General features: G+C 39.6%; 1 protein-coding gene across 1 annotated transcript in view; it reads right to left on the bottom strand.

Annotated features, from left to right (window-relative positions):
- Window positions 1-3,966: 3,966 nt before the first annotated feature.
- pdlim7 (PDZ and LIM domain 7) overlaps window positions 3,967-26,424 on the bottom strand; it is a 35,053-nt gene continuing 12,595 nt past the window's right edge. The window contains exons 4-15 of the mRNA XM_062425275.1: window positions 19,734-19,761; window positions 18,625-18,821; window positions 16,995-17,052; window positions 15,966-15,982; window positions 15,354-15,395; window positions 14,584-14,738; window positions 14,120-14,156; window positions 9,219-9,506; window positions 8,607-8,787; window positions 8,290-8,410; window positions 5,429-5,544; window positions 3,967-5,084 (exon numbers count right to left, since the gene is read on the bottom strand). Of these exons, the coding sequence (XP_062281259.1) occupies window positions 4,998-5,084; window positions 5,429-5,544; window positions 8,290-8,410; window positions 8,607-8,787; window positions 9,219-9,506; window positions 14,120-14,156; window positions 14,584-14,738; window positions 15,354-15,395; window positions 15,966-15,982; window positions 16,995-17,052; window positions 18,625-18,821; window positions 19,734-19,761 (1,327 nt within the window). The 3' untranslated portion in view covers window positions 3,967-4,997. The remainder of the gene's footprint in view (window positions 5,085-5,428; window positions 5,545-8,289; window positions 8,411-8,606; window positions 8,788-9,218; window positions 9,507-14,119; window positions 14,157-14,583; window positions 14,739-15,353; window positions 15,396-15,965; window positions 15,983-16,994; window positions 17,053-18,624; window positions 18,822-19,733; window positions 19,762-26,424) is intronic.

The raw sequence follows: 26,424 nt of genomic DNA, 5'->3' as shown, positions 1-26,424 counted from the left end.
CCCAGAAAAGGGGGAGAGACTGGTGCAGTGGAAAGTACAGAACACAACAACACAAAATACACAACAATAACTGCAGCAGGAATAGAAGAGCGAAGCTTCTTCTTCACTTTAGAAGATGGTAAAGGGTTTATGTAGGATTGAGTCCTTTTTTTCCCATCGTACAGAGTCAAAATCTTAACAGACCAAATGAGGGAAAAGGTAGAGTTTGGGTGTGTGGGAATTGTATTTATGAAAGCAACATGGTAGAGAAAACATCATTTAACTGGAAGGTTAAACTAAGGTTAAATTAGTCCACACCCCTGGTTCTACCTAAAAAAAAAAATTAAATTAACTTCATGCCTTTTACACAAATGGGCCATCATGGCTAATAAGGAGCAATATGCAAAAGTAATTCTATTACTAATGGCCAATATTAAAATTTAATTTTTGAACTTTGATTCAAAAATGATATATTAGATATTAAATAAAAGGGATATGACAAAAAAGGTGCCAGTCATTTCAGGTTAAAGAGAAGAGGCGACTTATGCAATTGGCCAGTTCGTTAGATGACATTACTACACATTTTCAACAAGGTCATCAGGGTCTGTGAACGTCCCCTCCCAAACCCAGTGACACCATATAGATGTACGTCTCACATGTATCATTATCTGTTTTTTAAACACACATACATACACTCAGACGGCTTGTAGCACATCCTGGACATGCAGGTTTTAAAAAAAGATTGTATGTCAGAACCACGAAAACCCTGTCTCATCCTGTTTGTGTGTCTTTTGAGTCCAGCCAGTATCACTACTGTGAATGTAACATCTTGACATCTTGATTCAGTGAGACGCTTCACAGCTTTCCTGCTTCTAAATCAATATATGTGGGGTTTGGGTTCTTTGAACTTTTTTGAGGGAGGAGTGAGTAATATCTTCACTTAAGTCATGTTTCAGAAGCCATTTCTATTTAAAGGCTGTGATGTTGATCCATCCAGTCTCTTTCACGACTTATATTACACAATCGTTCATTGTGGCGTTTTTCTGTTTTAAATTCCACCACTAATGAAGGAGCCATAGGGCCGAAAGGCGTTCTAGCTGCATATATGTGAACACTGAATGTCGTCAAAACTCATTTCTTAAATGACATTTCCCCCTGATTACATTCATTCTGTAACAGATATGTTTAACATAAAACATGGCCAAAAGGGTTATTATCCGTATGAATAATGTAGACAGAATATCTGACAAAAAAATCTTCACTACTTCATTACTCACTTTGAAAGGGTAGCACTGCAGCTTTGTTTTTATAATTCATAAAGCAATGTTGGTGGGAATTCTACATTTGCTGTATGGCAAATGGTATTTCCACAATGTCACGCCTCTACTCACAAAAAGCTGCTTTGAACGTTTTTTTTGTTATTTTGAGCCAGGATGGCAAAAAAAGATCCAGCAACTTCATGCAACAAACATAAACTGCAACTACGCAATCACTATATTTTTGCATTCATTCATACATTCTTAGTGAATGGGTCTTTCATGTCAGGCGACATAGATTCAGATCTTACCATATCTTTTAAGTCCACTGGTTCGGTAATATACTTTTAAAAGATGTGAGCAATCCCAAATTAGCCATAGTTCTCTCTCCTCCTCAGGGTTGCATGTGAAGTTGTATGTTAAAGTTGTAAAGAGAGCCCTCTTCATTAAATCGTTCTCACCAAAACAGCTAGCACAGCCCATCCTACCAGCTCCTGTGGCTCCAACCTTTAAGATTAACTGGAGCCTCTTTTATGATTGTCAGATATTTGGAATGTACATTTTTGTTGTGGTGGGAAAGAAGTGTGTATTTCACTTTCTTTTGTTTTCTCTTACATATCGTTTGGTTTCTTTAATGGCATCTCAGCACCTATAACTCCTTCTAGCTTCTCTTTCATCCAATTCAAACATGCCTCCTCTTGACCAATAGTTTTTACAAATAACTATGCTATTTGATGTAGAGATGCCATGAAATAAAACATGTTAAACCTTTTTTTACTTTAATTAACCCTTGGCTCAAGCCCCTTTCAGACAAAATGGTGACATCACCTTAAATAAATCTTTTCATGTTGAAATGGATCACCGTCACATGTAATATGTAAATACTTTTTCTATACCAGCCGTGTGCTGTCACTTTGCATACTGTACATCAGCCAAATTGGTAACCAAAGTTTTATGAATATCATTTGAGGCCGCTTCATCGTCCTCACGTTGTCGTTAAGTAATCGTTTTACTTGCAGCTAGTATAGAATAAATCAGCATTACAGTCTTTTTTTTGTGGACTTAAAGTCCAAATCATTACTTTATCTCATTTCTTCGCTTTTGTCTGTGAGGCAAGTTCATGCTGTTTGTTCAAGCAGTAATATATGTCATTTATTTTATCACTTTGTAAAGAAATGTAAATTATATTTTAATATGAAGCCAAAAAAAGACACTTAACTGGCGCAGCATTTGTCAAGTCTAAACCGTGACGTGTTTGCCTATATACTGTTCTTTGGCGATCTAGCAGTGAAGACTTTTTGCAGTGTTAAGGGTTTAGAGACTGTTTTACATGAAGTTTCTATACATATTTTGTTCGTCCTTACTCTGCCTATGTCTACCTGGTTATTTCTATAACTGTAAGCATTTAAATACAAGGTGGAAATAGTCACTAATGCTTAGTGAATCACTACACTGGGACCGTGCGGAGGCTAATTGGAGAAAGAGGACATCAGTTATTGGACAGTGACAAGCCAGTGTTGACACAGCATGTTTAGATGAGCCATGGCAGTTGTACAGTCAGACTGTGTGTGAAATTGTATCACCCCTGTCATTGTCTTGGATGTGTTGTCTAAGCACATTTCGGTAATGTAATTCACCAGCCGCCAGGATGTTCAGCATCTATCTTCACATCTAACTTGTCTAACAAATCTAACAGATCTGCAATTACTGTGTGTGATGAATACAGTTCCCTCCATGACAGAGTCTGGGCCTGATAGTTGTGTGTCAGTAACTTACATGCTTTGTTCAAGGGTTATTAATTTCACCTGTGTTATGGGGGAAAATTTTGTTACATCTCACAGCTGTACTTTTTGTATCACTCATTACTATTCATTGTCAAGGACGTGTGTGTGTGTGTTAGTGTGCGTGAAAGACTGGGCGTGTGTGTACCTCCCCGTCACTCTGACTGAACTGTTTTATTTTTGAACTAAGAACAGTAGACTTCTGTACTTGTGAATGGTTTTCTATTAAGTTCCTTGATTCAATGTTCCTTGCCTTTCTGCAAGTCAAAAATGCTGTATTTATTACATGCCACAGCGCTTATGCAATTGTATAATCCTTATTTATTGTTTTATTTTTTTGGTTTGTTTTTTAACCTTTTGTGTTCTTTATCGTCAATGTAAATTGTTGTCAAAACTTTTGTGGCAATGGAAAAACTTCTGCTGAGGGAGATTTTCTGTACTTTTTGGACAATGATATGGATTTGTGGGTAGAATTTTGGAAATTCGTTTCTAAGTGCTTTCAAGTATTTACTTGGCCTTATGTATATATATCTATCAATGACATTTCAGAAAGGTATGTATAGTAATTCAACCTGAAATTGTTGTAAATAAATTATATATTGTTAAATCAAGGACTGGATCTTTTGCTTGAAATATTAAGTTGTGTGCTTGTTAAATGAGCTATTTATTTTGCAACTTGTCTTCCATGTTGGTGGTAGAGTCACTATCGGGGCTTTTGTTACAGATGAAAAGCTATGTGTGTGAAACTTGTTTTTTAAAAAGGGCACTTATAAAATATTGGCCTCAACAAAAAAAGCATTAAAAACATGAAATCCATTGTTCTGTTGTTGGGGAGCAGGTGTTACCGAGAGCAAAGACTGCAAACTGATGGACAACAAAAGATCGTACAGATGGGTTCACTTCCAAAAGACATTTCAGCTAAGTGTTCTGCCCCTGCACATGGCATTATTTAATCATTTTATTTGAAACTTCCAGCAGCTAAAAAAAACAACATTACAGGCCCATTCTGAAGCAATATAAATACATATTCAACAATGGCTTGAAAGTACTCAAAGGAATAATAACAATATCAGATTAACATCGGGGACAAATACTGTTCTTCTAATACAGATGTCCAATAATGGAGAATTTCAAAGCTAATGTCCTTATTTTAGGAGTTTGACACATTTAAAAAAACAAGAGCAGTTTCTCATTCACCTATATCTGTGACTATTAAAATTGGGTCGATTAAGGATAATTACATAACTCAAAATTTCAGTTAGTAATTGCAGTATGTGCTCTGATTTGCTAGAGCCAACATAAGTAAAGCAGTTTGTGATTCTGTGGAGCGGTGCAGGGGTCCAGTCAAGCAAAAATGGGACACCCCTTCTCTGCTTGACTCGACCTATTACTTTAATAGGCACTGCAGTGAGAGTCAGTGAGTTGCCCAGGGTCCTGAGCGGGGCCACCACTTCTCCACTTACTGCTGGAGTAGTGGCCGATCATTACTGCTATATGTAAGGTTGTTAGAGGCTCAATGACTCCTCCAACTTGGAAGATACTGACTTGATCTTACTTCAAACTGAACAAGGATTAGATTAGTAGAGTCACGAGAGTTCTTCGTTAAAACTACAGTCAGATCTATAACTGTGGTAGAATCTTTAATGTATCTAAAATGCCTTAAAATTCAACAAGTTAGTGACAAGATATGAAATAATTCCTTGACTACTTCCAGTTACACAACACAGCATTTGGTATTACAGGCAGTGACATTGCAATTATCCTAACAGCACAGTAAAGTAACAGGATGTGAAGTAAGCGTTAAGCCTCCGACACAGAAACAAAATGTGTGCAGGAAGGAATAAGGCTGCATTTGACTGAGTTTAACTAGGTGTGTGGTTGGCGAAGAGGAGACTGTGTACGAGTGTGCCGCAGGGCGGAGTGAGGAAAGAGGAGGGAGAGAGACGAAGTGTTCCTTCCTCTGAAGATGAAGCTCGCTCTCTCACACCGGAGCAAAGGCATGGCCTTTGCAGAGGGGCTTATCCTTCTTCGAGTAGAACGTCTTCCCCTCCAGGTTGATTTGGCAGAGCTTTAAAGATGAAAGGAGGCAGGCAGACAGAGAGAGACAGACAGATTGGGAAACAGGGTTAGAGTAGATATCAGACCTTAACGTTGCCAATGTGATTTTACACAATTTTCTACTGGCCATTGCAGGCACATATTATTTACTTGACTGCATTTTTCTTCACAGTATGAAAGTGAGATGGAGAAAGTGATAGACTGCAGGTGACAGGTTGGAAAAGACAGACAGAGGGGAAAGCTCAGAGTTCAGAGATGGAGGCAGATTTTTCAGGTGGCATTGTGCTGGGACAGCCAGAGAGAGATGGGACAAAGAGAGCCCCGCAGGAAGCCATATCAATCAAAATGACTTACAGCACAGACGAAGCACGTATCGTGCCAGCTGTAGCCCAAGGCCTCCAGAAACCGATCCCCGGCATCAATCTTAAAGTCACAGCCATGGCATTTGGTGCCAAACATCTTCTCATAGTCTGGAGAGAGAAATGTGATGGGAGGAGAGGTGGTGAGTCCAAAGATCTGAGCTTGTGTGAGATAATCATCAGAATTAAATAATAAATCAAATTAATAAGAGGTTTTATCATCCAAGAGATCAGGTCAGGCACCCTCCATGGCCTCCCCAATCAACCAATGTAAACACCACTTAACATTTATAGGATGTTCTGGAGCACAGAGTGTGAAATAGGTTTCCACCTCTTTCATCTTTTTAAAGAACTGGAGGCTTTTCCTCTTGAAGATGAGTAATATCACACTACACACACACACTTAAGAACTTGAATGACAGCAATAAAGATATATTTGAAGCCAAATGTAGGCTCTTCTTCTCACTGGGTATTTGATATATTGGTGTTCGTGTTATTTTGTCCACCTACTGTACATTAGTGCCTTTGTAGGGTGTAAAGGAGGGATTACGATGAGGAGGAAATTGCTCCAGATACTTAACTGGATTTGCCAGTCTCTTTCATCACACGGACTCTGGGGAAAGTGTCAGGTTATAATGCTGCTTCTCAAAAGTGAGTGGGTGAGAGCTGCACAATCCCTGGAAGATGCTGAGGCAGCAGAATGTTTATCAGCGCTAAAGGCATTATTCAGAGTATGAGTACTCAGGTTCTGGCGTCGCCCTCTGATAAAGCAGCAATCCACGTCAGGGCCTCAGTAGTGAGCGAGAAGCACGCCACCCCACTAAATCATTTACAGCACAATAGAAGAACACACACCATTCATAAAAACCAATACAGAAATGTATGAAGTAAACTGGAGCTAAATAGATTACAGAAGATGAAAACATCACACTTTATGATTGACTGTGGTACGCACAAAGAGATTCATGATGTAGGCCCATGCCAAACCCCACAGCAATAACACAACAATAGAAATGTTTTACAAATAGCTTGATAAAAAATATGAAAATGATTCCTTCAGGGAGATTTTTTTTAAATAAATAACTGTATCTAAACGTGTGCTCTGAATCATCCAGTGGCTGCATTTGACTATTTTTGCTCCACAGCTTGTTTTATGTAGCCTGTTCTGTACTCAGCTATAACATCCATGAAAAGTCGATAAATATCTGACATCTTTTGTTGCATGAGCTCTATCACAAACTTAATGCCCAGTGCAGATTTACGATAAATGGGGGTTGTACATGGGTTGACATTTGTTCTCATACCTGGCACTGCAGCTAATCAATCTGCACACTGAGCATATTGAGCATGCTTTTTTCTTTTCCCAGTGTCTCATATTTTCTGCTAATGCATAACCTTTAACTAATGTATGCCTTAAATTCAGGTTTAGACTCAAATTTCCAGTTGAAGCTGGAGTCTCTCTGGGTGACATCTCTTATCCTTGGTGGCTCTTGGTGTCCATGCCAACTACCCAGTTTTGTCCTCAATTCTTCTTTCATAAAGCACATAAATAATGTTTTCCTTTCTGTTCAGTGGGGGATTTTTTCACCATGGAGATGCCTTCATGTCTTTTATGAAGCCTCAAGAATGTATGACAGGAAACGCTGTATTATTAAGTATGAAGGAGAGACAGAGTCCTTGACTGAAAACACATTCAAACTAAACATTCAGGGAGGGATTTATTGTACTGATGTAATGTTATTGTCAACTTCAAAATTACTCATTATTGTTACAATATTCTTATGTCTTTACATCAACCCTCACATACTGCTGTGCTTTTACATTTAAGAGAAATTTTATGACTACACATACATTGTAAGTGGAGGGTGTTCTGGGTTATATTTGATGAGTATTTACTCAAAAATTGCCATTCAAAAATGTTGTTGCATTCTTCACATTCAACAAAATTAAGTGAAATCATTATGGCTGTTTGAAGTAACATAAGGCCATAGTATAATGTGATTGTGGATCATTCTTCTCCATAAACAAATAGCATAAACCTAAAGAATGCACTCTCTTACTTTGAGAGGTAATCCATCCTGTCAGGCTTCAGCTTATGCCCTTATGTCCAAATCACTGATGGTTCGGACCAATCAGCATTACGAATCCGGCTACCTCACAAGGTAAGACGGTACTGTAATACACAGTGATAGATGGTTCATCCAGTCACCTGGCAAGTCATTTTTGATAGTGCCTGCCTTTTTCCAAACAATTCCAAGGACGACTCCTCAGATGGTTCTGTGTAACAAACCATCTGGCAGGTCAGGTTACACTCTGTCTGCTCTCTGGAAGCTTAACTGAGGGTTAATTGCCCGTTTATTAATGACTGATAAGGTATTTATGACTAAAAATAAATTTGTAGTTCAGATATTAGGTATAGAAACTAATTATTAGGGGATATTGGGAAGAGCCAGAATATGAACAGTATGTATTGTTAATATTATTATTATATTTTTTGTTTTAGAGCAGACATTGTAAATTACAGGCAGAAAATTAACATATTTATTGTCTTGATTTATTTTAGGGAGCACATTTTACCACCACACAATTTCTTTTTTTGTCAAAATTTGAATCAAGTCAGTAATACACTACAGTGTTTTACTACTCTGTGCCATCTGCCATAGATGACACATACCACACAAAAAGAGACTTTTACTGCACCAAACTTATCACATCCCAGAAGTAGAAGGAGGGATTTATTTCTTTTAACTTTATTTTCCATTATTGTACTTATTTTTGATAGCTAAAAATGGAAAGGTGTTTATTCTAAGAAAGGTCAAGTTTTAAGTGTGGTATGTTGCTGCTGCAAGTTCTCACCTCTCTCACAGTAGGGTTCTCCCTCCTCCATGTAAAAGGCTTGGTTCCTGATGGCAGTCTTGCAGGCCGCACACTTGAAACACTCAACATGGTAGGTCATCTTCAGGGCATGCATGATCTCCTGATGAGGGGTAAAAGGTTGAAAATGTTTTATTTTCAGCTCAGCTGGTGTTGCTGGAGTACAGAAGACTACTATAGCCATGTATTTTTGTATAGAAAAACAAAATCACACGCAGCAGCAGCCCCCATTCAAATTTAAAATGTCTCTCCTGATTTTTTTTTTTCCATTTAGCTTGATGTAATAATGCAGCTCCTACCCCTGTGATCATCTTTTTGCACTTGGCACAGTTGGGCGCGTATCGGTTGTCGTGGCACTTGGTGCAGAAGACAGACCCTCTCTCCTCAAAGAATCCCCCCTCTTCCAGGACCGCCTTACACTGTGAACATGTAAACTCCTCCGGGTGCCATGAACGTCCCAGTGCTACCAGGTACCGACCCCTGGAAAGCGCACACACACACACACACACACACACACACAATGTTCCACCTTAACATGGAAAACAAGGACAGCTGCAAGGGAAATGAATACTTCCAGGAAGCATCTTAAAAGTTTTACTGACAACTGTATACATCCACAGCTCCTCTGTTTAGTAGTGACCAGAATAAGAACTAAGGTTTGTCTGTGAAATGTGTTAATAAGATTTAAATTATTTAAAAGTCAGCATAATGCTTGTCTCCAGTGATAACAAGATATCTCCAAACTGTGTTAATTATACGCACTGACTTAATTTGCTGCTGTCATTGTGTATATTAACTGCATCTAATTATGTGTCATTTCTCTAAAAAGAAACTTGAAAGGAACACAGTTTTATTCAGTAAAAACAAATCAATCAAACTGTCAACATCGATGGGGACCAGTGCAGTCTCACCTGATGATTTTGTTGCAGGCACCACATACCGGGGTCCTCCCACTGTCTTCAGGTGCCTGCTGCGCTGCCTGCAGGATGGAGCTGCGGTTCTGCATTGGCGTCGGCTGGACTGGCTGCTGGTGCTGGGTCACAACGGTACTGGTTTTGTCTGGGCGAAAACGGTCAGCGAAACTACGGTCAGTGACCCACGGTGGTCGAACGGAAGGAGCTGAACCACCTCCTGCTTCAGCTGCAGTCTTGGAGCCTGGGCCAGAGAAACCGAGATGGTTTGTTTTGGGAATTACAGCACTTACAAAAACTATGGCTATGACTGAATAGTTTCGCACAGGAGAGGGGGACACTTTTATGTAATGTACACACTCCTTCCATATGTCTGTTGTGACAGTTGTATGTGTCGCATTGTTGCAGCCGATGCTCATGTATTGACACTTATAAGAATCTATTAGCACAACCTCTCCTGGATGCTGCTGGGGTTTTAATACGCTTCAGCAGGAGCAGAAACTCACCATCTGGTTTATCTGCTGCCTGGGCCTTGGCAGGTGAGGGAGTTGGCTCAAGGCTGTGGGGAGAAAATGACTAATTAGAAAAGGTACACACACACACACACACGCACACATCAGTAACCATGGTTACTACTATTCAACGAATGACATGTTTGGATATCAGTAGGCATGGCTGTCTCCATTAAGATGTGCCACATATTATCTTCTGTGTGTATGGTCATGAGCATCATCATTTCAAAATGATTCCGCATCAACAGGGTGACATGGTATTCTCACCTGTTGTGGCAAGATTAACTGGATTCATGTGGTCATTGTAAAGAAAATACACTGTAATGGATTGTTAATGGATTTTAAGGCCATTTTACATGATTATCACACCTTTGTGAGACAAAAATCAATCATGTAAGTCAAATAATAATTGCTGAACAACAGACACCATCCTATGTATTCGATGAAGACATTTTACCTCTGCATCAAGCCATCTCTAATTAGGGCAATAAGACCCCTGAACATCTTCTTGGATTGATTGACACTCATGGTCAAGAAACTCATCAGATCCGTTGTGTTGCCAGATTTGGATGCAGAAGCATTTTCCCTTCAAGCCTGCATGTGCAGAACTGTTGAAATAAAGAGTTGTTTCTACGTTTCAAAGTTCTGTTACCCGCAGGAAGCATCACTATATTCTGAAAATCTTCAAACCATGACTGAGACGGGAAAACAACTTCTGAGACAAGACAGTGAGCTCTGGAGACGTCTTATCTTGGGAAAAAATATAACATCGCCTAAGGCATCTATCATGTTTACATCATCAACTGTGCCATCTACAATACACTAATGAAAGATGATGAAATCATTTTTCATTTGCAAAGAAACAGAAAATGGGAAATTAATTACCCTTTAACAGCCTCGTTGTATAGCATTGCCTTATAAAGCATCAGGTTAAGTCTGCCTATAAATGATGTTCCTTTCGTATCCAAACAACTAAACACAAGAAGTTACAGAAGCAGGAGAAGTTACAGATTTAGAGCTGGCAGCTATCCAGCAAGAAGACGCATAAAAACTAACTCTATTTCCAAACAGCATACTCTGAATAATAAAGGCAATTAAATCCCTTTGCAATAGAAGGAACATGACTTGCAGGGCTGGTGACAGAGAGGAAGTTAAATCTTTCCAAATTAAGGAAGACCCCACCACCACTACCAAGAGACTGTAGTAGAGAAACTGCAGCAAAACAGAGTGAAGGAAATGGAGTGCAGATAGAGGGATCCCGGCGGCAGGGTCAAACAAAGGACAGAACAAACCTGTTTCAGCCAGTTTGACACAAAGACCCTGGGTCAGCTGCCCTCAACCTTCTGGGATCCAGCCTATCGATTCACAAAACAACATCCTGGTCAATACCGCGGCCCTGCTGACACTCTCTTGTCATGCTGCCCTACATGACAACAGGCAAATGGCACTGACTTCTCCCACGCCTCGGAGCTTTGTTTGGCTGCACCTCAACTCTGGTGAAGGTTGAAGGTGAAAATTAAAGTACATCCTCCACAGGGTTTATTCCCACCTGGGGTGGCCTGGATCATATTTTCTTGACATTTTCACCACTTTCAACATCTTTTTCCTCACCTCTGCGCTGCAAGAGGCTCAGTGTGATGCAGGTGCACAATTCCTGACAGTGTAGACAGGTTTTGGTTTATTTGCCTTCAAGATGCGAGTTTTGGACCTGCTGCAGAGCAGCGCCCCATTAAACGTCACCTTGACATTTCCAGTTCACTCTTTACACCTCTGTTTTCAGATCCACCTTGGTTTTTTGGCTTCCTCTCCTGTGGGATGCATCGACCAGTGTGATGAGGAGGAGCAAAGGAGTTTTTGGCAGCTCCGCATCAGGCAGAGAATAGAGATGGTTTTGATTCTTAGCTGGAGCGAGAAGCCACTGACATGTCACCCTCCATGGTGAGGAGCCAAGGTGATGCAGATCTATAAGTACCTGAATGTGTAAACTGACAAAATGTCAAACAATAGTGCCACATGTCTAAGAGGGCAGAGAGAGAGAGGCTGCTTTGCTATTGGCTGCTCAGGTCTTTTTTATGTATTCCACAAGCACTTTTTCTTCATTCCTTGTTTCTTGTTACTTAGTGTTATCATTTACAAGGGACATCATGTCAAGACAGCCACATTGGTGCAGATAATGTAGAGATGCTGATAAGTTTTACTTATTCATACTGACTTTTTCTAATTCTTTTAATTGACCCACATGGTTTTGACAGTAGAGTTCTGCCAACTTGACAACTTTGCCATGAACTGCATCTTGCGGATTCCAATTTTGGATATATTTCACAAACCATATATTTTTAGTCATTATATACAGCTACCTGTTTAATAATTGTAACACTACCAATTATCATCTAGTTCGCCACAAGAAAATGATTACCTAACCTAAATTTCCACTTTCTGTATGTTAATACACACACCTTTTCAAATCTAAAATACTTGAAGGTTTTTAGCTCTCTCTGGTCTCATGATGATTTCTTCTCTCTATGTAAGGCAGAGCAGCTCTCATTCACTGCCACTGCTCAGAGTTTTACTGCTGGTTTCAGGTTTCACCAGCCAGGTTTCTGTTTACATGTTTGTACCACAAACCATCGGTGCTACCTGCAGCCATCCCATATTTTTCTCCTAGCCACCTAAAGGCAAACAGTAAATGTTTCTGAGGAATCTTTAGTTGTTTGATGATGATTTGATCATGAAGGGTTTTTTTTTTTTTAAAACAGGTTAACAACAAAATGCCTATCAATCAAAACATTAGTAGTGATTAAACTTGTTTTATTTAGTCTTGTGCAATTTGCCATTAGATCTTTCTACTACAAAAAATGAATACCTGAAATTACTTTTCATTGTGTCTTAGATATTTTTCTTCCAGTCAAGCACAACAGACTACATGAAGCATTTCTTCACCAAACACCTCTGCACTTAATGAATATGTATTTCTTCACATGTATATGCCCATTTGTTGTTTTTATGCCTAACTGCACAAAAAATAAATCTTGAAGGCTGATCTTTGAGAAGGCACCCTTTAATTCAAGACTGTAAAAATAGTGAGGAAAACACTGCTCCTACATACTGTAATCATTTTTGTTCAGTACAGCAGGGAGGTATGCCGATTGTTGTCACTCAACCGAAAAAAGACCAGAAATAAGACGGATGAAAAGAGATGTATCACTTTAAGCTTAAATAGTGAATAAACATGAAAGAAAGAAACACAGAAGAAAGGACAGAGAAGCAAGAGTTGCTTTTTTTCAGATGTTTTATATTTTTGATGACAGCAGAGAAAAAAAAAAAACAAAAGTACAGATTTATCTTCCTTTTCTTTCTTAATGGTTGGAGAAGCATACAAGATGAGGGGATCAGAAATGAAAACTCTAAAGGATGAAGAGCTTGATAAATGGAAACAGAAGAGAGAGTGACTGAGAGAGAGAGAGAGAGAGACAGAGAGATCAAAGGAGGGTCTGAACTTCACAATCAAAGAAGAAAAACGAACAGAAAGGCGCTTCCCACTGCTGAGACCCCCCTTCCCACCTTCCCACCAGTTTACTCCAAGTAACGCAGTGTGAAATGGAAAATAGGGCCATAGACACAGCGGTCCACAGTGTTGTCAACAATCATCAAGTCAGAAATTCAGAGGGAGATCTTACACTTAGGCTCAGTATGCAAGGTTCCACTTTAGGCTTTGTCATCTAGGCTATGTTACTTCTATTTTTCATTTGCTTTTCTTTTTCCTCAAACTTCTTTTTCACCCCATCTGTATGTGAAAGGTGAATTTGTTAACCGCCATTGGATGGTCGGCCATCTTCGTCGTCTTTGTCACGTAGTCGTTGCGGTGTGGCTATCGCTAGCAGGCTCCGGCTGGGCTCTGCATCTCATGGCGGCTAGGACGTCGCTCAGGATTTGATATTGAGGGCGCGAGCAGACCTGTCATGGTGCCAGTCCCTCAGTCGGGCATAGCGGGGACTCTGAATCTCAGTGAGGAACTTTTCCCTGACCACAAGCAACAAAGATATGAAACAGAGATAGGCAGGAAGGAAATAGATTGTAGGGGAGAGAAGAGAGTGAAGTGCACAGAGAAGTAAAAAAAAAAAGAAGCAGATGAATAAAACAGAATAAGGATATGACAGATGCAAAAAAGTGAGAAATCAGAAAATTACACCTTGAGGCAAATGTATGAGCTAATAATATAAAGTATGAGCAAATAACACCACGCATGCCAGTGTTTGGAGCAGCAAAATTAAAATGGTTACACAAAAAACTTTTTTTTCTTAACTAATTGCCAATGTGAAGCTTCCACACGGGTCCACAAACACTACAACACTTGTGATACTGTTCAAATCAACCACACTCAGTCTTTACCTGGATCTCTTCATGGTTTCATCATCTGGGTCCTGCACTGAGAGATCCAGGAGAGACACACACACATCAGAATGCCTCGCAGATTCACATGAAGAAGGTGACACACACCTACTGTCAGTCTCTAACAGACAAATCATCAAAAAGCTGAGCATATTGAGTTTACTGCCCAGCTACTGCTGTGATAATCAACATACAAATGTGCAGCCAATTTGTCAGACTGGTTACAGTCATGAATAAAATTCTTTGCTGTCTCTAAAAACAGCAGCCACCTAACACGGCTGAAAAAAGGACACCCTTGTTATCCACCTTTCCTGTGTCACTCACTGTGCCGTCGCTCTCACTATGATCAGATCACATCAGATCAACTGTTCAGTCACAGGCCTGCACCTACACTTCATCACTCCCCACCCCATCACTCTCTGTTGTCTCCCTTTTGAGCTTGCGAGGCCTCATCCATGACTTACTGAAGTCGGTGCCTGTGAGCTGGGCCAGGATGCGGAAGGAGCGGGACTGAGTTGTGCCGGTGCGGGGCTGCCAGTCCTCGGTGTCTTGGATCAGTCTCTTCTTGCTTCGGTCGTTAGGGATAAAACAGGGCAGGTTCTCCACCCTGAGGCCGTGCCTGCACACACACCAAGCAGCAGCACACGGCAGACCGGTTAACACGATCCCATCTAGGGACTACCCACTCACACCAACCGAGCTATTCAGGTGACTTTGAAAATAGAGGACATCCTGAACAGATCATGCAATACTTGGGAGGAATGCTCAGTGTCACAGTCACGCAATAATCCACTTAATGGATACCCATTACTAAGATTTCTCATGGGCACACTACAGACTCTCATAAATGGACATTACCTCATTAGAGATTATATATTTAACTGTCATTATAAAATCTGTTAATCTACAAAACCCATTCTCATGTGTAGAAACATTTTACTATATATCGAATGTATCATTTTGACAACTCAAACAACTCAAAAGCACAACAAAAAAATGCTTTCCATTTCAAACACATCACATCGTTTCAACACAGTTGCAGATTAACTGCAGCATGCATTCATCAAGAAAGCAAGTACAGGATGACAGATGAATGGTTACTGATGAACTGACATATCTGTTCTATAAAACAAGTCAAACCAGAGGCATTAGTTCTTTTGCCTTATCATTTATCTGGCCAAGCCACATTAAGTTTCTAAGCTGACGAAGCAGCTTGCATGCAGAGGCCCCTTACTTGGATGCGTGGTAAATATCATCATAGTAAGTAGCTTCACCCCTGTGGAACAGGCCAAAGATCAAATGTAGAGAGATTGTAAGAAGTTAACAGAGGACAGACAGAAGATAGTCAGGAAATCAATAAATAGTGTGAGATTTTGATGAGTAAAGAGTTTTTAGACATAATGATATCAGTTTTTTCCTGCATTACTTAAAAAGTCCAATATAATGCGGTGGTAAAGGGATCAATAAATGCTAAATTACTAGCACGAGGTGAAATGGATTCTAACAGAGCAGTGGTTCCCAACCTGTGTGCAGGCAGCAATCTGAGCACTGTGAGATGATTCAAATCTTCTACACTACAACTACTTCTACAACTTTCCTCTAATCTTTGCTGGATAATTTTATCACCTCAAGCCTCTTAAAGTTGAGCAAAATAATATTATTACATATGATTTTACACAACAGCACACACTGCTTTCTTTTAAGAGGTCACAGGACAGAAAGGTTGGCAACCACTGTAACAAGGGATGGGAATGATTGTTTATGGGTGTGAATGATGATTTAAAAGGCAAACAAGCAATCATTATTTTGTACTGGAATGTGTTTGGAAAAAAAGAAATATACTAACTTGTCATGAGCTTCCATCTGTAGGGTTAAAAGAAAAGAGGAAAACAGAAAATGAGAGAATGGGGTCAGAGTTCAGCTTTGGGGGGAAAATGAGGAAAAGAACATGTCAATATGTGACAGAGGCCGTGCACAAAAATTCATTAGGATGCAGAAAACATGCAAGCAAAAGGTGACAAGAGACACATTGTTATTGTCAACAGGCTCTGTGAGAGAAAGACAGCATTGTTGGTCTGTCAAATCTACCTATTGTCATCCTGACCGACTCAGCCGACTTCGCTCAAAACCTTTGCCATCCCGCTCCTATTGCCCATGTACACAAATTCTTCTTAGAGTTATGTAAATGGATATGACACTTACAGCCCCCCTCTGAAAATGTTTTTCCTTAATATCTGTGTCACTGTTAGACAATTTTTTCTGTGCTACCCCGTCAACCACAATGAAATGCCACAGTCGTGAAGAATCATGATTTCAGCGTGAGTACAAATAGTATCACACAAAACCTGTATAAATACGACAGGCCTAGACACATTACACATATGTTGTTTGCATCCAACTGTTCACCATCTGCAGACATACAACAATGGCTTTATCAAAACTAGGCCAACAGTTATAATTAGGCTCCTTTCTTTTCAAAGATGGCCAGAGGAATGCGTTTTGGCCATCTGCAGAGTAACTTCACATCCATGTGAAGCCTCTCTAGAGTGAACAACTAAGGCTGCTTAAATAATCCAGTACCAGGGCAGTAAAAGCTGTGAGGGAACTCACTCAATTTATGAGTGAGGCTAAATACAGCAACAGACCACATCTTACCAATGGCTGCAGTCGGACCACCACCACGTCCCAAATTATAGGAACCAGACTGGACTATCTTTGAAAATCATTTCATGCTGTACTGCCACTTTGAGGATCATTAAAAATATGTTTTGATCCAATCCTGAATCCTTTTAAAATCTGAAAACTGAGTGGTAAAATAAAAGCCAAAGAATTCTTGTTTTATGTAATTATAGCAGCACAAGTTAGTTTGATTTACCCCTTCTGGCAATGAGAGTGAACTGTAGTTTAGCTGGTCCCCATCACTACTGTTGCAGCTGTAAAACGGTGGTTAAATAGTTCTGAGCATCACAACCTTCATGAAATGACTTGTTTCACTCAGAATTTGATCTATTCATTTGGAAAGTGCATGATTAAGGAGCCGCACAATTAAATAATTGTATCCTTCAAGTTAGCAGAGGGCTAACCGGGAGTTAGCGGTCTCAGCTGGCAGAGGTCTTTGTGGCACAGGCTATATGTGCTCCCTTCAGGTCTAGCAAACCAATCATTGCTGGTCAATGTTAAATGCATCACTACTGGTACACCAGCGTGGGAAAGTCACAGCAGACACCAGATTAAAAACTCCAGTATTGTGAAATACAAAGAGATTAACCTGGTGGTAATGGGCTTAGTCAGCATTGTGTGAACTTGTTTGCAAGGGCTTGAATGTAACAGATGTTAATTTATATGTTCCACACTCCAGCTGTACAAGAGCTCTCTTCAAACTGCAAAGACAAAATTTCCTGCCCAATTCGTAAATTTTGTTCTTACAACTGTAAAAATGACCATGATTTTCCATCATTACAACTGTAGCCCTGTAATTTCTGCAGTGTCGTAAATGTGGCATCCGTTTCAAAATAAAATTAAAAAATGATGGACATTTCTGATAATATCATCACAAAAGTACATTAAGCACAATGTAAATAGACAAATGGTATGATTTAAGATTAATGTAGTTATATTTTACAAAGACAAACAAAGCGAGTAAGATAAACTCAACCGCTTCCAAATCTGTCACTTCTGTCCAGCTGCTGTCCAGATGCAGGATTAAAGCAACGATCACACTCGGTCAAAAACCCATCTGTTGCGATTTTAAATCAGTTTTAAAATGTCGACTGTTTGTGGAAGAAATTATACCTTTTTCAAAACATTTTGTGTTATGTATTGTTGCTGAACTTTACCAGTAATCTCTTTCAAAAAACATACACATAGAGAGGATGATGAAAATAAGGTGTTAGATTTTTAAAAACTACGGTGGGCAAAAAAAAAAAAAAAACATGATGAAAGAAAAATTTAACAGGGGCATAAAACTGTGACTGATTTCTGACACATCCTTCACTGATCTCTGTAAAAACATTTTTTTCCCAGTCAGATAAACTTTGAAGATCTTTCAGCCGAGGGAAGCCAGCTGAAAATCCCCTGCTATGCTAACAAAGGTGTTTTGCTTTCATCTGTCTCAGCCAAAATATGACAAAAGGAATATGACAAGATTGTTTGGATCTGTTTTGACAACTTCCTCTTTTTCCTCTAAAATCATTCTATGGCCAGAAGTTATCATGACACAATATTCAGAAGACAGGTCATCATATGTTAGATTTGTTGGTAGACAGTGGAATAATTGGGTATATTTATTTTTCTATAATATTTCTTCAATGTCTGACATCATTTTGGAAATTTGGCATATTTTGCAGTGGTTATAGGAGTAAATTCTTAACATACTGCAGGTTGGAGAGCTATTTTATCTTTAGTGCAGAATGAGAATAATCAAATACCAAAAAATTATAATAAAATCATGTGGGTCACATTGTGGTTCCAAAGACAATACTGTATATATTTATTAATCCACCTACCCATTCTGTGGCTGCTGCATACTGGCACGGCCCTGTGAGCGTGGAGTGTTAAGTTTAGGTGAGTATGCCACAGGTTTAATGACAGGTCCTGAGTTGGTGCTACCACCACCTGCTGAAAATGGCCTCGCCATCTTGTTAATGGCTGTGCTGGGGGCAAACGAGTACTTTGGCTGAACAGAAGCTGCAGCGAGTGAGTCCTATGAGGGTGTGAGAGAGGGAGACAATGCAGCACAGTGCACAACATGCAGTTACATATTTTTGACACACAGTAAAAAGTTCCTTCTGCTGTTGCACAATCCCGAGCTTTATGTTAAAAAATCCTCTTGTGCAGCCCAGTATTTTCTGAGCAAATCATTACTGTAGAGGAGCAGCTCTGTCAAAGCCTTCAGGCTTTTCTTTGCACACGGAAGCAGTGCTTAAGAAGTGTGAACACAGCCATTTTATTTGTGTTGGCAGTGATCCAAGGACTGGCCAAAGTAATCTGCTACTGCCAGAACAACGAAAATGCTCAAAGTTAGAAACTGTCATATTTGACTGACATGTCTTTCTAATGAGACTGCTCACTGCATTATGCACGGACTGCAAAACGACACCCACTAAAATGGAACATTAACTTGGTGTAAGTATTATATTCCATCTGCTTGACGAAAAACATTGTGCAGCACAAAGCAGTGCATGACACCACTGCTGCTTGCCCCGTGTTAATCAGTGGCACAAGTAGCTCTCAAGAGGTTTGACAGTGAAACCAAATGTACTGTAATCAATATTACTCTGGTATCTGGGATTGTGCAAGGCATTACAAAATAAGCCACAGGAAATTCCAAATGCAACATTCGCACCACTTCATCCAGCAAACAACTCATTTAGCGACTCAGTGATGCTTTGCTAATGCACAGCGCATGGACTCTTGTGAGAGCTTGACAGGTGACTTAGGTGAATCAGATGAATTGAAACACAAAGTGACATAACAAGCTGTTGAAGCCAATTGTGAGCAACAATTAAAGGACTTTTCAAATTCAATCATTATCACTGTAGTCCAGTAGCAGACCATGCCAAAGCATCCAAGTGTTACAGCAGTAAGACTGATGTTTGAGACAATGCAGTCTTACCTTATGGTCTCCACCCGCTTTGAAGGTTCTGTGGGAAAAAAGATTGGGAGAGAATTGGGATTAGAACATATTTACAATAAATTCACCTTTAAACATTTAATGTACAATACTGAGTTCTCACATTTCTAAATCACAAATGGATCAGTCAAATAAAAAGTTGTATTTGAGGCAGATGTTGAGCCTGCAGCTCCTCTCCAAAATACTGTTTTACATCATATAAAACAGTTTATCATATATGTATATTATTTAGACTGAACAAGAAACAGTATTATAATTCATGTTGCATTCCTGAAACAAAACTGAACAAAGATGTTCAAATTAGGTCAAACTGAAATGTAGTTGAACCCAGTAACCTAAACCTTAAGTCAGAACAGAAGAGAACGTCCTTAAAATATCAATTATAATTAAAGCCGCAAGCGGCGATGGCGGGCCCTCGCTCACCCATGCCACCGCGGGGCCTGAGGCATGGCGGGGCTGTGGCGTGAAGCAGAAAGTGAGAAAAAACCTGGAAGGAGGCCAAAAATGCAATGTTTCGTTCATCCAGTAGGGGGCAGTCACAGGTAGTTACACATATGGTCTGGTGTGGTCTGGTGTGTTCAGGGCGGCCACTCATCAGTCATGTGAAGTTTGGAGTGAATCGGACAAAGCAAGAGGGAGTTATGAGCATTTGATGGTTCATCCACCAGGGGGAAGTAATGGGATGCGTGCAGGTGTGTTCAGGGTCAGTCCCTCATCACACATGTGAAGTTTCGTGGAAATGGGACAAAGCATGAGGGAGTTATGAGCAGTTGATGGTTCATCCACCAGGGGGCAGTAATGGGATGCATGCAGGTGTGTTCAGGGTCAGTCCCTCATCACACATGTGAAGTTTCGTGGAAATCGGACACTGTTGATGCAAAAAATGGCACTTCCTGTTTCCACTAGGGGGCGACATGAGCGACACCCCTATCAGATGGAAGAGGTCTCCACCCTGGACCTGTGTATCAATTTTCATGATGATACGTGTTCAATAAAGCCATCAAAAAGCCAAACGTATTTTCATGGCGAGGAATTGATGGTCGCCGCGTCGCCACATGGACGCCATTACTCGTAGCTTCACAGTCTTCATAATGTAGCTTCACCAACTGGTTCTGAATGAAGTTGATGGGGCAAAGTATGTAATTTTAATGAATCTTAGTTAACTTCCTGTTACCACCGGGGGGCGCTATGAGTTACGTGGGAAGTTAATATATCGGGACGTTCAGGGCGGAGCCATCATCATGTCCAGCAAGTTTGAAGCTGATTGGATGAAGTATGTGGGCGTGAGAGCCACTCGTATGTACATGGCGAGCAGGCCAAAGTTAGTTGAGCCCTGGCAGACACGCCCTTTGACCTACGGATGCGCAGAGCACAACTTAAGCTCAGCTAGGTCTGGAGATGTTGCGTACCTAATTTGAACTTGATTGGGCGAACGCTGTGGGAGGAGTTAATTTTAGGCGGGAAAAATCAAAACCAAAATGGCCGACTTCCTGTTGGGTTGAGGTCATGAGGTCAAGAGGCTTTTTTTGCATATGTGGGTATAATACATATGTGTACCGAATTTTGTGAGCATAGGACAAAGTTAGCAAAATTCCCTATGGGCATTTTTGGACTTTGTAGGGGGCGCTATTCCGCCATTCTGCGTCGACCATGTGCGACCACCCAAAAATAATGAATTTCGGATGAGGCCGGACGTCCATGCAAAAGTATAAGCATTTTCGCATTTGGGAAAGGGGCGAAATTGGGGCACGAAATGTCGGAATAATAATAATAATAATAATAATAATAATAATAATAATAATGATAATAATAATAATAATAATAATAATAATAATAATAAACATTACAATTTCAATAGGGCTTTCGCCAGGCGACTTGCAGTCGCCGCTCGGGCCCTAATAAACTCAAATGCATCATAAAATAAAATGCAAGTATGATGTAGCACACAAGTATGCTCAGCACCAGCAGCAAACAGTTTGTGTAATAACTTCACCTTTGTTTTCATGTGTAAACATGTGGTTTAGATAATTGAGTTAAACTGTGTTTGTTTGTTTGAATTTCTTTTGTTATAATGCCCCATGGACAGCACTGTAAAGACAAGCAGAGTCCCTGTTGAATCCATATCAGCAATTAAGCAAATGAGCATGATCGCTGAGTGATAGTAAACGTTGTAAACACTTTAAGTTTATTCTGAAACCTCACTACTTTCCACATCGTCTTGAACCGTTCACCCACACTGCCACAAATATAAGAGCCACAGTGCTGTACGCTTCTTAACTCTAATCCCAGGATTCACATAACTGCTGTGACATTGCTGACTGGGGCACCAGAGCAGTCGCTTCATTAAAATATCTTCACACATTAAAACCCAGCTTTACATTGCTGGTGGCTGTTAATATATAACTAAATATTAACCTGAAGCATCCCCTGACCAATGTTTCACGCTTGCACGAAGCAACAAGAAGCGAGAATGAACCAAGCCCTGCAGTCACGCTCATAGTTTCAGGCCATAAACACACACGCTGAACAATAGACGCCGCTTCCTGTGACGATGAGGAATGAATAACTGCTCGTGTCATTGCCTGTTCGACCGCTGATAAAGCGACCTTAAAGACTGGATGACAACAGGGCTGTAAAGATACAGTAAGAGCAGGAAGAGGAGCAAAGAGAAGAGAAAGCATACTGACATGTCTGTGCGTGTCACACTAGTGTGATGACAAATCCGTGTGACATTCATAGCGCTTAAGCTCATAGGCTGTCTTACTGTTAACCCATAATTTGATGAGTCACACTGAACTCAGGGATAAAGGTTAAGTATATGATGGCTTCCATGTATTGTATTTAATGTGTGCAATCTGGACCAGAATGAAAACCAAACAAAACATGAAGATGATTAAGTTGGTGTTTCAAAGAATAAGTTGGTTTGCATGGAACGAGTTTGACCTGTGCTGAAACTGAATATGCACACTATGAGATCATTTCCTGCCTCATTTCAAGCTTCAATTATTTTAACTGATGCAAGCTTGGCACACAAGCTGACGTTAGATAAAATCTGAAGTTTCACAAGAAAAATAAAAACAAAAAAAATCTCCCATGATACTATGATCACTGACATGCTCCAACCAACATCCCTGCAGGCCAATCAGTGGCAGTGAAAACTGAAATAAAGACCTACTGTGTCCCTGCAGATGTAACATGATAACACCAAGAACTCTTACTTTCTTTGAAGCCGAAAATCTATTGTCCGTTTGATTTCTCTCCCTATAAAAATGGCTCTGGATAAAGCCTCAAACCATCCTCATAAAAAAAGACACGCAATGATCATTGGTGTTGAACAAAATGAGGCACTAAACCAAACAATAGACCGTATCTCATCACCGTGCAGCTGTCCTCCTCTCTTGACATAAAAGAAACAGTGGATGGCAGCCAAGATAAGAATAAATAAATTCTCCTCTCTGGGAAGTGATTCAGGAAAACAATATTTGCTTGTCTTACACTACAATAACAATAGGAGAGTGTGAGATGAAGAGGGGAGACTGAGGATTCATGGAGAGAGAGTCATGGGTAAAAAAAAAAAAAAAGAGTAGAAGAATGTGAAATGTTTACAATAGCTGGACTTGACAAGGAGATGAGAAACAGAAGATGCAAACCACACAGAGTGCAGGAGAAGTATTGCTGATGTTAAGTAAACATGCTGGCTTATTACAGATCAATCAAAACATTACACCACTCCCTGGGAGATAAAGAGAAACAAAGAAATCATTTTTTAACATTAAATTGACCTATCCGTAACACTTTTCACATCAATTTCTGTTTTGAATAGAATTCCATCCACAAACCCACAGTGATTAATGTCATTTTCTTCTACAAGGGAGAAACTTACAAAAGGAAAAACAACTCTCACAGCATTTGACCAATAAAAACATTGACCTCAGCAAAAATAACAACAACTTCACTGCTCTGAAGTCCACATAAATGTGCAAAAGAGGATTTTTTTCTACCGCAGCATGTTCTGCGACACACTTGTGTGAAGTGGAAAGAAAAAACTGTGAATATACAGTATACATAGTTCATTTTAATGTTTTGGATTGTAATACCTGCCAGGTACAACAAGCAAGCAAGCCTCGTAAAATCATCTCATCCCAAGTTTCCCTGAATCAAAATCTGTCGATTTAAAGTGCTGGATCCATTTGTTCCTGGCTACATCTAAATAACCAATATCAATAATCAATCCCCAAGTCTGAGTTCATTAAAAGTCATCTGGCTCATGTATGATGCAGATGTACGATCATAAACTCCTCTGCAGAGATCATGACGCCACTTTTCTTTGCTCTTATGCCCTCTCCACAAGGTGGTCAAGACTATCACTGTCTCTTCCTTTTTTTCCCGCTCACGCCCATATGAGTCTACTGCTGTCACCGCCTCACACTGTGCATGCACACACTCCTTTTAAGGCATGAAGTAGGTCATAGTACAGTGTGTGACCTGTTCTGAAGGGAAAAAAAGGGCACATGCAACATCAACTATGCATCTTGCTGGCTTTACGGAAAACTGAAATTGCAGCTCTTTGCTAATAAAGAAGCTGGTGTTTTATATATATATATATATATATATATATATATATATATATATATATATATATATATATATATATATATATATATATATATATATATATATATATATATATATATATATATATATGTCTCAACCAGAGGCACTACGCTCGTCATCTCAAGGCATAATAACCTGCTGCAATATTTAGTAACATTAAACTACATATTACACACAAGATTACAGTAGTGGTTGTCGTCTTCAGAGCTTTGGCATCTTACTTCCCACCGAAAAAAGCTGCCTTTGATCCTGCCAAGTATAACACTCAACTCTGCTCCTCCTCCACCCACCTTTCCCTCGCTTCCTCTTGTTTTTTCCCCCTCTGTCTTTCAGAGTTTTCTCACTTCTTTCAAACTAAATCAATAAACTAAGTCAACTTTTCCTTCTTTTACTTTATTTTGTTAATTAATAAAACAGATATAGTCCAAATATTGAGGTCAGTATCGCAATTACCTGCTGTGCTCAGCAGTCCTTCAGTTGAGAAACATAAACTGGTGGACCAAGTGGATCTAAAGAGTCTCTTCGGAGAAAAATCTTCTACGTGGTATGAATATGAGAGTAGTTTGGCATATTTGAAACAATATGCAGCAAATACCCACCAGGATGTCTAAATGTGAAACTATTCATTTAAGCTCTGGCTCTGCTTTCATGTGGAAAGTAATATAAATGACCTGCGGCTGTTCTGACTCTCAGCAAACTAAGCGAACAAAGAAGATTTGTCGGAACGCAACAGTTGAGTCTCTTGGCAGGCAACAACAAAGTCAACTAGATGTGAAAAGTAGCTGTGATCACAACCTGGATGCTTATGAGTACCACAAAATCAAAATGAGTCCCATGACAGCAGCGAGGCTCATCGTTATTACTTAACAAGTCAATACCTTCTCATTTTCTCAAATCCTTATGTTCTTGAATGGTTACACTGTGTCTTTCTTGGGGCAGGAAATGAATACATTTGGCTTGTACTTTACAGAGATACTTCAGGAATTTCTGGCAGGAGTTATGTGAGAAGGTATGAGTGCTGCTTGTAGGAAGGTTACTGAGAATTAATTAAAGTAACTCAAGCAAAATAAAAATACAACAAAGTGTTTTAACCTGAAGAAAGAGTATTGTACTATTAATTGTATTATAAAGCAGAGGCATAATGTGAGGTACCCATGGATGCTTTTTGTTCTGTTTATTTCAACAGAACAAAGAGCAGTATATCCACCTGAAACAGTATAACTGCTGCTGAGTGCAAAGTACTCACTCCTGCTCCTGCTCTTTAGGACGATAATAGCAGAATATTACTGCAAGAAAATATTCAGAGGGAGTTAATTTTATAAATCACGGTTTTCAACCTGCATCAAAATACAACCAGTGAAACCTAAATCCTGAGGATATTTCAGCTTTGGAAATCTTATGACCACTACGTTATAATAACTGTGTTAATTAACTGTGTCCAGCTGCTTTCATGCAACCTATGTAGGCCTATCATATTTTGCATACTTTAATTTGTCTTCTGAATTCAGTTGTTGATTGTACAATGCATTTAATATGTAATTTTCATCAGCGAGTCTATGCCAGCAAGACTCTGCCAAACATTTACAGGAAAACAGCACTGAATAAGTTGAAAATATACAAATACTATATACAAATACACAGAGCCTGTGTGGGTGGAAAAGGGTGTGTGCTATTTGCACACAACACACACAGGTTGGATAAGGAATTAAGGAAGAATGTTTTTTTCTGATCCTAGAGTAATGAACAAAAGCATAAAGTGCTTTACAAATGACTGATTGCAATATCTGAACCTAAATCACCTAATCAGGTTTTTGGTTCGCTACTTAACTTTTTGCTAAATACCTGTTAGACTGAGATATCTTGCTGACTACTGAAATAGCAAAGAAACCAATAGAAATAATTCTTTATTTGACAACCTTTACTAGTGAGTTATGAGTAAAATGATATTTAAGCTTTTGTGTAAGTCTAAAACTGATTTGAGCCTTAGGGGAAGTAAAATAATGGGATTTGTGCAAAGATAACTTTAAATGGTACCAATGTACTTTGCAACTATCTGTCA

This window comes from Scomber scombrus, chromosome 9 (genome assembly GCF_963691925.1).
Source record: "Scomber scombrus chromosome 9, fScoSco1.1, whole genome shotgun sequence".
Lineage (NCBI taxonomy): Eukaryota > Metazoa > Chordata > Actinopteri > Scombriformes > Scombridae > Scomber > Scomber scombrus.
Note: the sequence above shows the minus strand (reverse complement) of the source record. Positions and strands in the feature narration are given on the sequence as shown.